At 42.3% G+C, this 15,012-nt stretch overlaps 1 protein-coding gene across 1 annotated transcript; it reads right to left on the bottom strand.

The window, feature by feature from the left end:
• Window positions 1-1,314: 1,314 nt before the first annotated feature.
• atl3 (atlastin 3) lies at window positions 1,315-14,859 on the bottom strand. Its single transcript, XM_069171027.1, has 14 exons — window positions 14,731-14,859; window positions 11,143-11,365; window positions 10,407-10,541; window positions 9,216-9,320; window positions 9,077-9,127; window positions 8,538-8,594; window positions 8,300-8,392; window positions 7,232-7,370; window positions 7,001-7,128; window positions 6,871-6,927; window positions 6,697-6,768; window positions 6,257-6,448; window positions 4,361-4,600; window positions 1,315-3,716 (listed from the first exon to the last, which is right to left on the bottom strand). The coding sequence occupies exons 2-14, from the start codon at window positions 11,344-11,346 to the stop codon at window positions 3,654-3,656; spliced, it is 1,536 nt and encodes a 511-aa protein (XP_069027128.1). The 5' UTR covers window positions 11,347-11,365; window positions 14,731-14,859; the 3' UTR covers window positions 1,315-3,653.
• Window positions 14,860-15,012: the final 153 nt, after the last annotated feature.

Genomic DNA, 15,012 nt, shown 5'->3' with positions numbered 1-15,012 from the left:
AGTAAAGCTGCCTCGCTGCTGTTATGACCGACATTCAGCTGCCAGTCAGGCGCAAAGCGGTGCTCACGGTGGGAGGAAATTCTCCGCCATCCAGCCCCTCTCCCCTCCTCCTCCTCCTCCTTCTCCTATCCCTCCTCCTCCTCCTCCTCTCCCGCTCCCACTCCCCTCCTCCTCCTCTCCCTCTCCTCTCTCCCCTCCCCTCCGTGCGGTTTTTGTTGAACTCACTTCCAAATATGGAAGCGAACGGTGAGCGGCGGCGGTCAGTGCACGCGCCTCGCTCACTGCGCGAGGAGGGTCAGGCCGCGACGCTGATCACCATATAAGGAAACAAGGGACACGAAATTCGCTCGAGCAGATTTTTTTTTTTTTTTTTGTACGCCACCGCGCAGAGGAGAGAGACACAGACACACGGGCACAGCCGCGGAGAGAGTGCGGTCAGCGCGAGGATGAGAGGCACATTTCCAGCAGGAGGAAGCGAGGAGCGGAAGAGGAGAGACAAGAGCGATACGTGAAGCGAGGCGCTGAATCCACACATTCCTACGGGAGATGAAACGAGGCTCACACACACGTACATGAGTGGGACATGAGTGTCGTAAACGCACAGACCTACATTCATCATGTAGAATAAAAACAAAGGCACATGAACTCATAACCCACCGTTCATATTCACACGATATATTTTCAGGAAATACAAGATTATTGTTGTTTCATTCATATCCTGTACATACTATATTAGTATAGTAACATACACTCACACTATAATATGTACTACTCACTGTATAGATAATGTGCTATGTTATGGCTATTGTATATATTGCAGATTAATAGACACAAGTTACATTTTCTCATACTGTGGATTCATTGTTCGTACTCACCGTACATCTTACATTACATTGTACTGGGGTTTATTGTGTATGTTGAACACATAAATCAGTGTGCAGTATATTTATTCATGCTGTAGCCTACAGATCCTTTGCTTTACATGCTGTAAATAGGCTTATTGTTTGTGTTGTAAATATCTGGGTTATATGACATCATATTATAGATTTTCCACAGCAGTTTATTGTTCACTTTATGCAAAGATTTATGCCTTCAATCTATACGAGTCTGAGTCAAATATCTAAATGCAATGTGGAACAGATTTTTTTTTTTGTGGCTGCACAATTTCATCATATTAAAATAATAATCCTGACATAAGTATTCATGTGAAATGAGTAAAATCAAATCTATTATTCTCTGGTTTTGATGAACCAGCTGGTAAATCTGGTGCCACATTACAAAAACAGCTGAATTAATAGACAGGAAAGACACATCAACAGTTTCAAGCTCTGTTTATTCTTTATAAAACAGCATTTCTCAAGTCAAGTCTACCATTCCCCTAGACAATTACATTAGCCGTTACTACAATATTGCATGCATTTTTTCTTTTTTTTGGAATAAGCTGTGTGCAAAAAGCACCAAAGAGGAGGGGAAGTGCATCCGCTTAGCAACCGCTTGTAAAACATTGTGAAGTTTCCTCCTCTAGTGGAGAGGGATAGACACGGAAAGTGCAAACTGATCATGGATATCCTACATTTCTATGGTCACATTTGGCCCGGTATTCTTAGGACTTGTAGTATCATGCAATCACTGAAACTAAACCATCATTACTCAGCTTTCAGTGTCTCCACCCTGTGTCTGAGTGCGGAAACTAAATGATTAGTTGTTAAAGTGCACAATGCTGCGTCATTCTAGACTTCAGGATTCTATTTCTGCTCTTACATCATTCAATTTTGTGGCTATTTTCAAGTATTAAATGCTTGCTATTCCACTTCCTCAATCAAATGTTACTGCAAAACGCTGCCTGCCATCATATTCAGAGATGTAGGGCATAGTTGAAAATAATCGTAGTCCTTTAATCCACTACCTGACCGATTTGGAGTTGGCCTGAGAACCCTTGCTCGGCCTCACAAAGATGAACTAAAACCCTAATAAATCCACCGTTGGGTGAAGCTTTTTAATTCTCAACACGACTGAAAAAAATATGGCTGATTGGTTAAATGGCTGCACGTAAACAAGGACATAAGAATCAAGTCGACCCAAATGCATTACTTTCCCTTGACTGTAATATGGTTTCATTGTGTGTTATACAACCATTACATGAGTCATTTGAAGCAAAGCTCTGACCCGAGCACGCAACAGTTTCAAACTGGATTAGTAGCCATATATGGGGATTCTTTCATCAAAAAGAGACAGTTTACCATGTTCAGATATAAGTTTTCCTCATACAGTTTACTTAAGATCACACTAAAACTTTCATGAAGAGTGAGATGCTATCAAATATCCTCTTTACTTGCAGCCAGATCACCCGTGTGAAACCTATATACTTCACCAGTGTTAGAACAGAGTGTTATCTCTTTGCGGGTTGCTGAAAGCATCACGACACAAGATAATTTTAAATATCTGAATTTATACACGTCAAGGATTTTTGTCAAGTACTAAATTTGATCATAAGTGTTGTCATCTTCTGAAAAATGAAAGGCATGTACAAAAAAAGCACAGGATGACAGCCACAGTCCCATCCACTGCAGGTTTCTACTTCTTAATTCTTCTGTATTTTGGTCTCTATGCACATCTTGCTTGTTATTTGTTCCATGCATGTGCATAATGTTTTATCCCTGTGTTAATTTACATGAATGCAATTTTTACATTGTTTTAAGGAAGTCTGCTGCTTTCACTCTGGACTGTATATTTACCGCTATTAAAAATTATAAGAGCGATTGCAAACATGTTATATTTACATATTTAAAGCTAACTCTTTGGCTGACTGGTCACTAGCTTTATCATGTAGGGCATGCAACACCTTTCAGTGTTCCAATAATCTTTCCTTTGGAGTTCGAAGCTCTCGAAATACACGTTTCTGCATTACAATTATTCTAGCATCTTGTCTATTATCAGCATTAAAGTTTACAAGTGTAACAGACTCCCATCAAGGAATGAACGGAAAAAGCAGTTGAAACTAATGATTTCAACCAAACTCCAGAATCTGCTCTGCTGTGTAAAAGGTACGTTCACCCTCCCGGAAATGCTAGTTTATATCAAATATAAAGTAAAATCTACCGACAGAATGGAATGTTTTAAGGCCGATAAGTAAAAAAATATAGCCACACAGAAGTATGTATAAATGTATAAGCTTTAAAGCCAGCATTTTAAAGGTATTTCTTTAAAGATATAATGCAGAAGCTTTGTTTGAAAAGCACCCTGACTACCCCTGCCTCATCAATATACAGCCAAGTAAGATGCATTCAGCTGAAATAGTAAATAAACTTTTTTTTAAATTTTTTTGTTTAAAGGTAAACACTGTCTCGTCTATTAAGACCAATTGTAAACTTGTAAAATGATGGCAGTATCAATTTAAGACATGGAGTATCAATAAGAGGGACTGGGGTGGTTTAAGTCCCCATCTCAGAGAATCCGGTCACCTTTATTTAAGCCTGGACTTTAATCATAAGCCTGACAGAGATGCTGGTGAATTGGCATCATGTTGTGACCCTGTGCCAATCTGGTTGAGTTCTGGTTCCAATGGGAGGCAATGGTAAGGCTTTAGTGCTGAATGTGTGCTTGTGTTGTGTGCAATTTGCATTCCATCGAGATCATGACGGTTTGGAGCTCATCTAACGGGACTTCTTATGGTCCACGATGCTCTTCCCTCTCGACTTGTTCAACACCCCAGTGGCCTGAAAACAGAGAGGACAGTTAATCTTAGTACATGCTGGGTGAAGTGCTGCTTCCAACATGTGCTGACTTCAGTTTTTTTTTTTATGTTGTAGTCAATTCACCAAAATGTCTCACCCATCATGTTTGTTTCAACTCTGCCAGCATGAATGCGGTTGATAAATGTGAACCACTTCTGCTTTCGTGTAAGTAAGAAAAGTGACATTGACAGTGAGTGCTTAAAAAGCCTCCGGAGGCCATGAGCGCAGCTTTTAGTCTCTCGTCGTTAGTTTAATTTTCTGTTTGTGCTCTGTTCATTTTGAATCCAGCTCATATATTTTGCATTTAGTCTTTTTTTTTTTTTTTTACAAATTACCATACATTGTGGTTGATTCTATAAATCATTAAAGGGTTTTTTCCCTTTATGTATTCCATTGTGTTGTGTATACACAACACAAGTAGGCAGCTTTTGTTCCTCAAACCAGACTATTTTTTTTTATCCTATTTGGTGGGTGCCATTTTTCACGAGCTTTTCAACATCAATTGCTCCCTCTAGTGGCATTTACAGGTGCATTACATTGAAACAATTGGTAATACTCAGTACTGTGACACCCATTCTGACAGACATGAGCCACCACAAACTGACCCCCACCCCCTTCATGCTCACCTGCTCCAGGACGACGCCTGCAGCCTGGTCGATGGCTCCTCCCACATGCGTGTAACGGCCAGAGTAGCGGATGAAGGCCCACGTCAGCATGGACATCATGACCACGCCCAGAGTGCAGTCACACACCAAGGCGAAGGTGGCTAGGCCAACAAAGAGCAGCACGCCTGACAGCACGTAGAGGAAGCACACCAGGACGAACAGCACAGCGGGAGTCCGGAAGGCGCTGAAGAGGTTTTTTGACTGAAGAGAAAACAGGTGATCAGAAACTATTTTGAAACCAGATCCTTATTTCCTCCCTTCAGGACCTCGGTGTCTCAGGCTCTGCTCTCTCCCTGTTCTCATCCTACCTCAATGACCGCACTTACAGGGTAACTTGGAGAGGATCTGTGTCTGAACCTTGTCCTCTCACTACTGGAGTCCCTCAAGGCTCCGTCCTGGGTCCCCTCCTCTTCTCTCTGTACACCAACTCTCTCGGCTCTGTCATTCACTCGCATGGCTTTTCCTACCACAGCTATGCTGATGACATCCAACTAATCCTCTCTTTTCCCTGATCTGAAACCACAGGTAGCCGCACAAATCTCTGCCTGTCTGACTGACATCTCTCAGTGGATGTCCTCACACCACCTGAAAATTAACCCTGACAAGACCGAACTGCTCTTCCTTCCAGGGAAAGACTCTCCCACCCTCGACCTGACTATTACCTTCGACAACTCTGTGTTAGCCCCGACCCTGACTGCTAGGAACCTCGGCATGACACTCGACAGTCAACTCTCCCTTACTGCCAACATCACTGCAACAACACGTTCCTGTAGATACATGCTGCACAACATCAGGAGAATACGTCCTCTTCTCACTCAGAAGGCGGCGCAGGTTCTGGTCCAGGTTCTGGTCTGGGTTCTGGTTCAGGCTCTGGTCCAGGCTGTGGTCATCTCACGCCCAGACTACTGTAACTCCCTCCTGGCAGGTCTACCAGTTAGTGCCATCCGACTTCTGCAGCTCATCCAGAACGCCGCAGCTCAACTGGTCTTTAACCTCCTAAATTCATTCCCACTACTCCGCTCCTCCTCCGCTCCCTTCACTGGTTACCAGTAGCCGCCCGCATCCGTTTCAAAACATTGGTACTTGCGTACCGTGCTGCGAACAGATCGGGTCCAGTCTACATCCAGGACATGGTCCAACCTTACATCCCAGCCCGTTCACTCAGCTCTGCATCTACCAATTGGCTTGTTGCTCCCTCACTGCGAGCTGAACACTCTACAAAATCACGGCTGTTTGCTGTCCTGGCTCCTAAATGGTGGAATGAGCTCCCCAACGACATCAGGACAGCAGAAAGTCTGTACATCTTCCGCCGCAAACTAAAAACACACCTCTTCAGACTTTACCTTGAATAGTAGAACTTAAAATGTCACTTACTGACAGCACTTTGAAGTTTGGCTATCTTGAAGAAAATTGTACTTTCTTGATTGTTGTTGTTCTGAATTTGTACCCTCATGGTTGAAATGTACTTATTGTAAGTCGCTTTGGATAAAAGCGTCAGCTAAATGAAATGTAATGTAAAAATCATATCAACATTTTTTAAATGGTGAGATGGTGGCTGGTCTAACCTCAGGACCCACAATTTTCATTGGTCATAAAGTCACGAGCCACATTTTTGAGCCACTCAATTGTACATCACAGAAAAATACTGCAGTAATTCACAAAGCCTTCTCAATGCACTCTTAAAAACACGAAATAAAAAAATGTGCAACAAAAGTGCAAATAGGGCTTAAGACCTAATAAAATAAAAAGCAGATATATCTTGAATTATAGGCATACAGACTGTTTACAAGCACTTGAATGAAAGCGAAGTGCTAATGTGACATTACTTGTAGTCATTTCATCATCGTCATTTCCTACCTCATTGTGTTTGATGAAAGACTGCCACAATTCCTCCATCTCCTTTTCCAGTTGATTTTGGTAACGGTCACAAAACTCTTGTCCGCCCATCTTCTTGGTGGACGAAAAGGTGTGAAGAGCCTCCCGGGAAAAGAAGTGATGTTTGTCCTCCAGAGAGTCGGGAGCCACATAGGGCAGGTCTCCCCCGCATATCTTAGAAAAAGGACAGAAAGAGGTAGAGAAGACAAGAGAGAAGGTTTTCCATGAACATTACTCATGTCAAGCTGACATTTGAATTAAACCATCTATCTTCACTCTGTAAATTAATAAAATGACAAACACTTTAGTGTAAAAACTAATAGAAACACATTCAGTCTTTAAATGTTACTATTTACCACCAGGAATCCCCAAACAGTGTAAAGAAATGTGGTTAATGTAGTCTTTCTTTCATATGACCTCACCTTCTCCATGTTCTTGTAATACTGATCTTTGGCTGTTGCCACAGCAGCCAGGTTGTTGGCCTCTGCTGTAGCCTGATGAGACAAATACAAATGAGTGGAAAAACAAAACAAACAAAAAAAGAGTCAAAATCGACCCCACTTCAGAAAAAAAAACTTGAATTATTCTGGCCGTACCATGAGCATCGTCTTTGGCTGCGGCAGATCTTCTCCCTGATAAATCTTGATGTAAGCCTGGTGACACAAAATTCACAGTATCAGGTCTGACTCGGGTTCAGTGGAGGTGCTCAGATGAACGTGAAGTTACCTTGAAGAACTCGAGCAGGCCCCTGCACGTGACTTTATTTCCATTTATTTCTTTCTCAGCCAGCCGGTCCGGATGCAGCAGTTTGGGAATCAGACTCTGCATCTGCTCTTTGAACTCCGGCCCCACATCTGACAACATAAACATGTCAGAGCTCAGGAGCGCACTCAGTGCATTGAGCCTTCTGCTGAACACTGTCTTTAAACAAATATTATACAAATCTGGGAATCTTACCCTGAAGTTGTCCCTGAAAAGAAGGGCTGGTTGCGACCTTCAACCCAGGGTGGGGTAACAAGAAGCAGGAGATGTTGGTGAAGCATGAATGGATGTGCTCCCTCACCGTTTGCAGCTCTTCATGTTGGGCCTCTTTCACCTTTAAAAAAAACAACAACAACCAGGTGGTGACGTACATTCACAGCATCTGTATTTAAGATGAGATGTGCATGTATTTTGTCCTTCACATTTGGAATTAACAAAATATTAGGTATACCTGTCACTATAAACCAGTGCAGTTCAACGGCACCACAAATAAAAATAAATCAACACCTCTCAATCAGCCGGAATCGAACATTATAATCCTTATGAGGGCGGGTGAGCTCTGGTGACCTTTGCTGTGTTACATATGACATACTTTCCACTAACAAATAGTGCTCTTCCATGTTAGGTGTCTTACTTGTATAGTGCAGGAATTTTGACAGAGTAGCGTTGTTTCACTGACCAGAAATTATATCAGCATGTGAATATATCACCGTCCAAAATATCTGCAGCTTTAATTATTTTACTCAGAAATCAACCTGTTGGTGATGGCGACCGTTTAGAGCGTTTCACACTTCTTTTTTGGGGCGTTTTGAGTGCATCATGCTCGTACTTGTCGTGCGCTGCATGTCTCTGTACTTGACAGTGTGACGGCACTTATGCACTCAAAATAGTGAGTACACAAATACACCGTTTGGAACACAGCACTCCGAGTCATCCTTTAGTTATGCTGTTATAGGCCGAGGCTGCTATGGGGACCGCCCATGATGCATTGAGCTCCCCTCTTCTCTCTCTTTCACTCTCTATACATTTATATGACTCATCGACTTCATGGATTCTCTCTCCCATAGTTTTGTTTATTGGATTTTGTCGCTGTATTAAGTCCTCTCGCTCGCATAGTTTTGTGCCGTTGTTCACAGGAATCTCTGCCGGGCTGTTGCATGATACTTTGTGCTTCATCTCTCAGAGGTTTTAATGTTGTGGCTGATAGGTACATAACTAAGGTGTAATAATACTCTGCCAAATCAACAAGACAATAACTGGTACCTGTAAACGTTTATCCAGGAATTCTTTGCCGCCATTAAACCCGTAGGTGTATTCGTAAGGAAAGCTCCAGTCCCTTATCAGAAACATCAAAGACTGCAGGAGGAGAAGAAACACATTAGAGAATTAACTTTTTTTTGTTTTGTTTTTTGTTTTAGGACAAATGGAAATACAAAAGAAATCTTTTTAGAGAAATGCCCGACATCATCCACAATGTCTGTAATCATGTGGTTACTCGTACCTGAAAGGGCTTCAGGAAGATTTCGTCCATGGCGAGACGACCGTACTCCGTGAACAGCTGGAAGGAGGAGGCAGACATTACACAAAATTAACATGAGATGCAAAAATCTGGAAGGCACAACTGATGTTATGCAGTGAAGTGAAGTGCATTCTGGGACTTTTGGATCTCATATCCTTAGAGTACCAATTAAAAGTCTGGACACACTTATTCAAATTATTATTTATATAATATTGTCTACAGTGTAGAAATAGAAAAAAAAAACACTAGCAAAGACAACAAAACTATGAAATAATAAAAAGGAATTTATGTAGTGAACAAAAACGTGTAAACAAAGACAAGTATGCCCCAAGTTTTGTAGCAACTTTGCACTGTTGGTGATATTGGACTCAAACGTTTTTTTTTTAAGTCCTGTAACTGTACGAGATACAAATTTCATAAACATCATCTAAACTAGATCACGTGAGGCTGAAAATCAACGTTCTCTAAGGTTGAATTTCTCAAACATGCTTTTTAGGTTGCCATGGTAACGTAAAACCGACCTGTAGCTGCTGCAAATCGTCCTCCTGAATGTTCTGTGACAGGTTGTAGATCTACAAAAGAGACGCACCATGTCAGCACATGTGACGATTACATTCGAGAAACTATCCAATCAAGAGGTCATCAGAGGGGATCGGTCACCTGCACCGAGCTGGTCATGGTGCTGAGGGCGAAGATGGTGGCGCAGTCCTTCACCGTGGACTGGTCATCGAACGCTCCCTGAGTGTCCATCAACACCACGGCAACCTGCAGCGGCAGCACAGAGACAAGACACCGGGCATGACGGCTTCGTGTGTGTGTGTGATTGCTGTCACGTGTGGCTGGAAGGTCGACTTGTCGGGCTGCTTTTCTTATATTTTGGACTGATTGTCATTTGAATTAGAAAAAAAACTACAAAGCTGAGATGCACCAATGAGACTTTTTTTCTCTGGTGATACCGACCCGCACATTCTGACAAAACCTTTCTGACTTTCTGTTCCCCATACTTCAAATATGTTAACCTCCATGGTTGCAACTTAATTGGATTATTTTGATGTGAGGTCAGAGATTTTTGTGGCACTAAAAACCGAGTCGGAGGACACTCCGAGTTTCTGATTGAAAAGTAAACTGTATTTCTGGACTATCCATAGAATTGGATCCGTGTTTCAATGCTGAAAAAGTCAGTAAAAGGCGAACAGATGAACTTTTGGATAAATAAGGAACTCTTACAGAAATGTATTAATATAAATGTTAATTAGTAAACTTTCTTAAATGAACAGTGCAATCATTGTTTTCTTTCTTCCATAACTTTCTGCTGTAGGTTTTAGTTAAATGTGAACTGTGATTAAAATAAATAAAATAGAGGGGCACTCTGAGAGCGCAGACCAAACAGTTTCAACCTCTGGTTCTCCTTTATAAAATGTCCCCAAGTGATCCATAACGACTGATTGCTATATTAAGTTTAAATAAGTAGACGTGTATCTCAGAGGATTACTTGTACTAGTCAATGTGAATTGCGCTATGGAGTCATTGTATTTCTAGAATGGCCTATGTTTTCTCACTATTGAACTTTACTGCCATCAATTGAACTTTAAGATGTATGACATCTACTTGGCCAAATGCCCCTAATTTGCAACTTTAATAAAAGTAAAAAATAATTCGTAAATGTGCCCCGTGATTCTCATATGCTCCAAAATTTAAAGTGTTATTTTTTTGCCCGTGCTACACACTCCAACCAAGTTTTATGAAAATGGTGTTGGTGGTTTTCCGTAATCCTGATGACAAACAGACAAGCAAAACGACACTTAAACAGAACCTCCTTGGCGGAGGTAATGATTAGAAATGTTTGAGCACCTCTGTTCCGTCGCTCTTTTGGACAAGGAAAACTTCACTCCACAGCTGGATGCCCGTTGTCTCAGGTTCTGAACCCCCTCTCCAAGAAAATCCCGTCAGGGGCTCATCATCCTTACCCAGCCAGCTCTCTTCGCCCTGCAGACATAAATGACACTTTCAGCACCAGTCAGGAGACGGCTGAGGCTTTTAGGTAAAACTTCAAGCTCATTCAAGATCTGAAAGATGCCTTTTCATCTACTCTCCATGCTATATCAGAAATGGAAATCCCCACTGCTGTGCATAATTGAAAACATAGAAGCTTTCAGGCCATAATTATCTCCCCAGTTAGTTGTTCGTTCCGCTGCACTGACAGAAGGATTTAAAAGCAGCCATAGTTTAGGGCCTGATGGTGGCACTACAGGAAAGGTAACAGTCACCAAAAGTCAGGAAGATTTATCAATGATCACAGCACATGTAACTTCAGGAATGAAGTTGGTTTACAAATTATGTAGCAAAAAAAAACAATGAGAGGGCATTACACAGCAACCACTCCTTAATAGAGGCAATGACGAAATTCGCAATTATTTCTTTTCAGTGAACTCGTTAGTTCACATGTTAGAACAGGGAGAGGCATTAATGTGGTTATCAGGTTTTCACATCTTAAACACAAGAGGAACAAGTGACTGTCTTAACGCTCTGTCCTGAAGCACTCATTATTTGACTTGACAATATAAGAGCAAGATATGATGAAACTCACCTTTCTGTACATGTAACGGATCATGAAATCAAGCAGGAAGCTCTTCCCCTTTCTGAACGCTCCAGCCACTGACAGCACCACCACATGTTTGTCTTGGACGTTTGGGGCCAACAGAATCTGAGCCAAAGCTTCTGTATCCAACCCAAAGGAGTGATCCTCCTTCGACACTGTGACGATCTGAACTGGGCCTGGTTCACTCCCCATCCTGCAGCGGTACTGGTCCCTGTAGATGCCACAGACAGAAACATGTCAATATTCATACTGGAAAAAATGTTAAAGCTGCTAAGAACCGATTGTATTATCGATTCATCTATCTATGTTTTGATGAATTTTATAGTTTGTAGACAGCACAGAACCTGTGAACACAAAGTTTTTTTTTTGTTGTTGTTGTTTTTTTTTAAACTAAATGACCAAAAAAAATCACACAAAAAAAATGTACAAAAATTGTTGACTTTCATTTTCTCATTCTTCAATTAAATGTTCTGCACTTGTTATGTGCCTTTTTACCTTAGCGGTCTACAAAGCGCTTTAAAATGTTTCCCACTCACACACACATGACGACAGACCTGCCACAATAGATGCTCGCCCGCCATCAGGCGTTCAGTGTCTTGCTCAAGGACACTGGCCAACAGGAGGAAACAGGGATTGAGCCATCGACCTTATGATTGGCAGGCAACCCGCTATACCTTCTGAGCCGCAGCCGCCCACATTTACCAATTATTTGAAAGTCTTTCACGAAATCTAAACAACCTCTCTAAATTTAATTATTCAATTCAAATAAGTTATTAATATTCACTAAACACAATCAACAGAATCCTCTGTGTGTGGACGAATGGAAAAATATGAATCTCATCCACTGAGGCACATGAAATGTTCTCACGTCTGCCCGCCACCAGAGGAGAAATCCTTCAGTAAAAACTAAGAGCAATCATAGAAAAACTACTCATTGGTTGGTTAATCAATGATGGCAACAGTGATTAGTTATGCATATCCATTGTTATGCAGATGACACGCAGCTATATCTTTCTATAAAACCAGATGAAACAAATCAGTTAGTAAAACTTGAATGTCTGAAAGACATAAAGGCCTGGATGACCAACAATTTCCAGCTTCTAAATTCAGACAAAACGGAAGTTATTGTACTTGGTCCTAAACACCTCAGAAACTCTTTCTCCAATCACTTAGTTACTCTGGATGACATCATTTTGGCCTTCAGCAGCAGATGAAGATTTGTCCTTTAGCCACCATTTAAAGCAAGTCTCCACGACTGCCTTCTTTCATCTACGTAATTGTGGTGGCGGGGTGTGGTTAGCTCTGCTGCAGGGGATAGAGAGTGGGAGGAGTGGCTCAGGGAACGGTGCCGGGAAGGTGTGATGAGCGCAACTGAGCCGAATACGAACTGATGAGCACAGCTGAGCTGGATGTGGACTGATGAGCTCTCCCCTGATAAAGGGGAGCAGGGAGAAGGAGGAAGAGAGAAGCGGTTGCACACAGACATCGGTGTATGGGCCGGGCAAATAAAGGCATTTTACACCCGAACGTACGACTGAGCGGGTCACCTGTGTCCAGGAGAGACCCCGGTAGCACCAACCTTGCTACAGTAATATTAATAAAATCATGAAAATCCTTCCTCAGCGTGACGCAGAAAACCTAATTCATGCGTTTGTTGCTTCCAGGCTGGATTATTGTAATGCTTTGTTGTTAGGATGTCCAAAGTACTCATTAAAAACCCTGCAGTTGATCCAAAATGCTGCCGCAAGAGTACTGACTGGGATCTAGCGAGAGAGATCATGTTTCTCCTGTTTTAGCTTCTTTTCATTGGCTTCCTGTTGAATCAAGAACATAATTACAAATTCTCTTGCTGACTTACAGAGCTCTTCATGACCAGGCTCCATCGTATCTCGGAGATCTTATATCATCAAGCTGACCTGCTTGTGAGCTTGTGGCTCCAAGAGTTTCCAAAAGTGGAATGGGAGGCGGAGCTTCAGTTTTCAGACTCCTCTCCTGTGGAACCAGCTCCCAGATTGTATTCGAGGGGCAGAAACCCTCTCGAGCTTTAAGGTTAGACTCAAAACTTTCCTTTTTGATAAAGCATATACTTGGAGCTGCTCAGGTGGCCACGAACCATCCTGCAGTTGTGCTGTTAAAGGCCGAGGGTGCTGGGGGACCTCGGAGGGGGACCTAAGCTTCTTCCCTCTGTCTCTCTTTCACTCTCTATACACTCAAATCTCTCCATTACATCTCATTAACTTAATGCTCTTTCTCTCCCATAGTTTTTGCATTTGTCTCTCTATTCAGTTCCCTCGCTTGTGTAGTTTCTGTTCTTTCTTCTGCAGATGTCTCCGGCCATGGAGCTGCGTGTCTCTGCTCTGTGATTGTCGTCTCCACCAACAGTTCATGTTTTGGATCTCTATGCTGTCCTTTTCTGTCTCTGCTCTCCTCTCACCCCAACCGGTCGAGGCACATGGCCGCCCACCTCCGAGCCCGGTTCCGTCTGAGGTTTCTTCCAGAAGAGAGTTTCTCCTTCCCTCTGTTGGGAGTTTTTTCCCCTCCTAGCGTATGTGGGAATTGTTGGGTTTCTCTGTATAATGCTGTTCTAAAGTAATAATTTCTGCTGTGAGGTCTTTAACGTGTTAAGTGTCATGAAACACCCCGTGTTGTGATTTGGCGCTATATAAATAAAATTGAATTGTAAATGTAAAGGATGTAAATATCACCCTTCTCTCCCCAGCTTCACAAATATATACGAGATTCGGGTTGATAGTCACACACGAAGCCCTTACAGCATTTTCTTTTTTTGCCATTAGAGACACTATTTATCTGTGTGAGAGGCTGACTGTGGGCTGCTCTTATGGGTGTCATGCTGCTTTTGCCTGCAGCTTGAGGCTTCAGTTTGCTCTCCGTTCATCTTGGCCGCATCAATGGACCTCGTTGTTGAACGATCTCTGCCGGGGAAGACGTCTTTTCCCATGATGAGTAAGACAGAGGGGTGCTTTTATAAGTTTAACCGTTTGTAAAATAGCCAAAAAGCCCTTTCGTCCCCCCCCCCCCCCCCACCAACACCTTAAAGGTGTGGCGTTCAGTAGCAGCATGCCAGCAATTGTTCCGCGGGCAATGTGTTCAAACGACTTGATGCAAAGAAGCAATAATTCAGCTTTTTTTTTTAATTTTTTTTTTTTTTTTTTTTTTTTATAGTCTCCCTATACTTTGTAATGCGCAAAGCACTGCATGGGATAACAACACGCTCTCTATAATTTAAACTGCTCGATCGTAGCATCTGCTACTTAAAGTCTTAGACCAGCCGAGATAAACGGATGACGAACACTAGCATGGATATCTTCCGAGGCTAAACAGCCAACTACAGCCCAACTTCCGAGTTACAGCTAACAACCTGTGTGACAGCATGTTTTCAAACAACAACAACAACAACAACAACAAACAAAAAAAAAGCTAACATGTATCCGTATTAGCTGTGAAAGAAATCCAATGTTGACAACCTTAACGCTGTAGAAATCTGAGAAGACGTCCAAGTAGCTGGTAAATAACGTATCTCTGAGCGTCAGCTCCACTTTCACAGAGTAACGTTACCTTTTGTCGTCTTCAAACGGCTTCAACACGACCTCATGAGTCGAGAAACGACTGAAATGTAACTTTTTTTTTTTTTTTTACGCTGGTAACAAAACAACCATGAGAACTTTTTTCCAACACGAAACTCGACTCACTTCCGCCCTCTGGCGGCGCAACGTCCCATGGGAAATGTAGTTTGTTGCGCAGCTTTTATGCCGTACTTCGGTTTATCTCTGAACTACATGTCCCAATTGTGCCAATTCTGCCTCGTAGCTATGGGAAATGTGGTTTACGAATACGGAA

Source organism: Embiotoca jacksoni, unplaced genomic scaffold, assembly GCF_022577435.1.
Source record: "Embiotoca jacksoni isolate LCO1_2020_lvr unplaced genomic scaffold, fEmbJac1.0.p SCAF_5, whole genome shotgun sequence".
Classification (NCBI taxonomy): domain Eukaryota; kingdom Metazoa; phylum Chordata; class Actinopteri; family Embiotocidae; genus Embiotoca; species Embiotoca jacksoni.
The sequence above is the reverse complement of the archived record's forward strand: the minus strand, read 5'-3'. Positions and strand labels throughout refer to the sequence as shown.

Coding starts and splice junctions, on each gene's coding strand:
- atl3 (XM_069171027.1), bottom strand. CDS start 11,346: ATGGGGAGTGAACCAGGCCCAGTTCAGATCGTCACAGTGTCGAAGGAG. Junction 9,128..9,215: donor CCATGACCAGCTCGGTGCAG/GTGACCGATCCC, acceptor TCTCTTTTGTAG/ATCTACAACCTGTCACAGAA. Junction 8,393..8,537: donor TCTTCCTGAAGCCCTTTCAG/GTACGAGTAACC, acceptor CTCCTCCTGCAG/TCTTTGATGTTTCTGATAAG.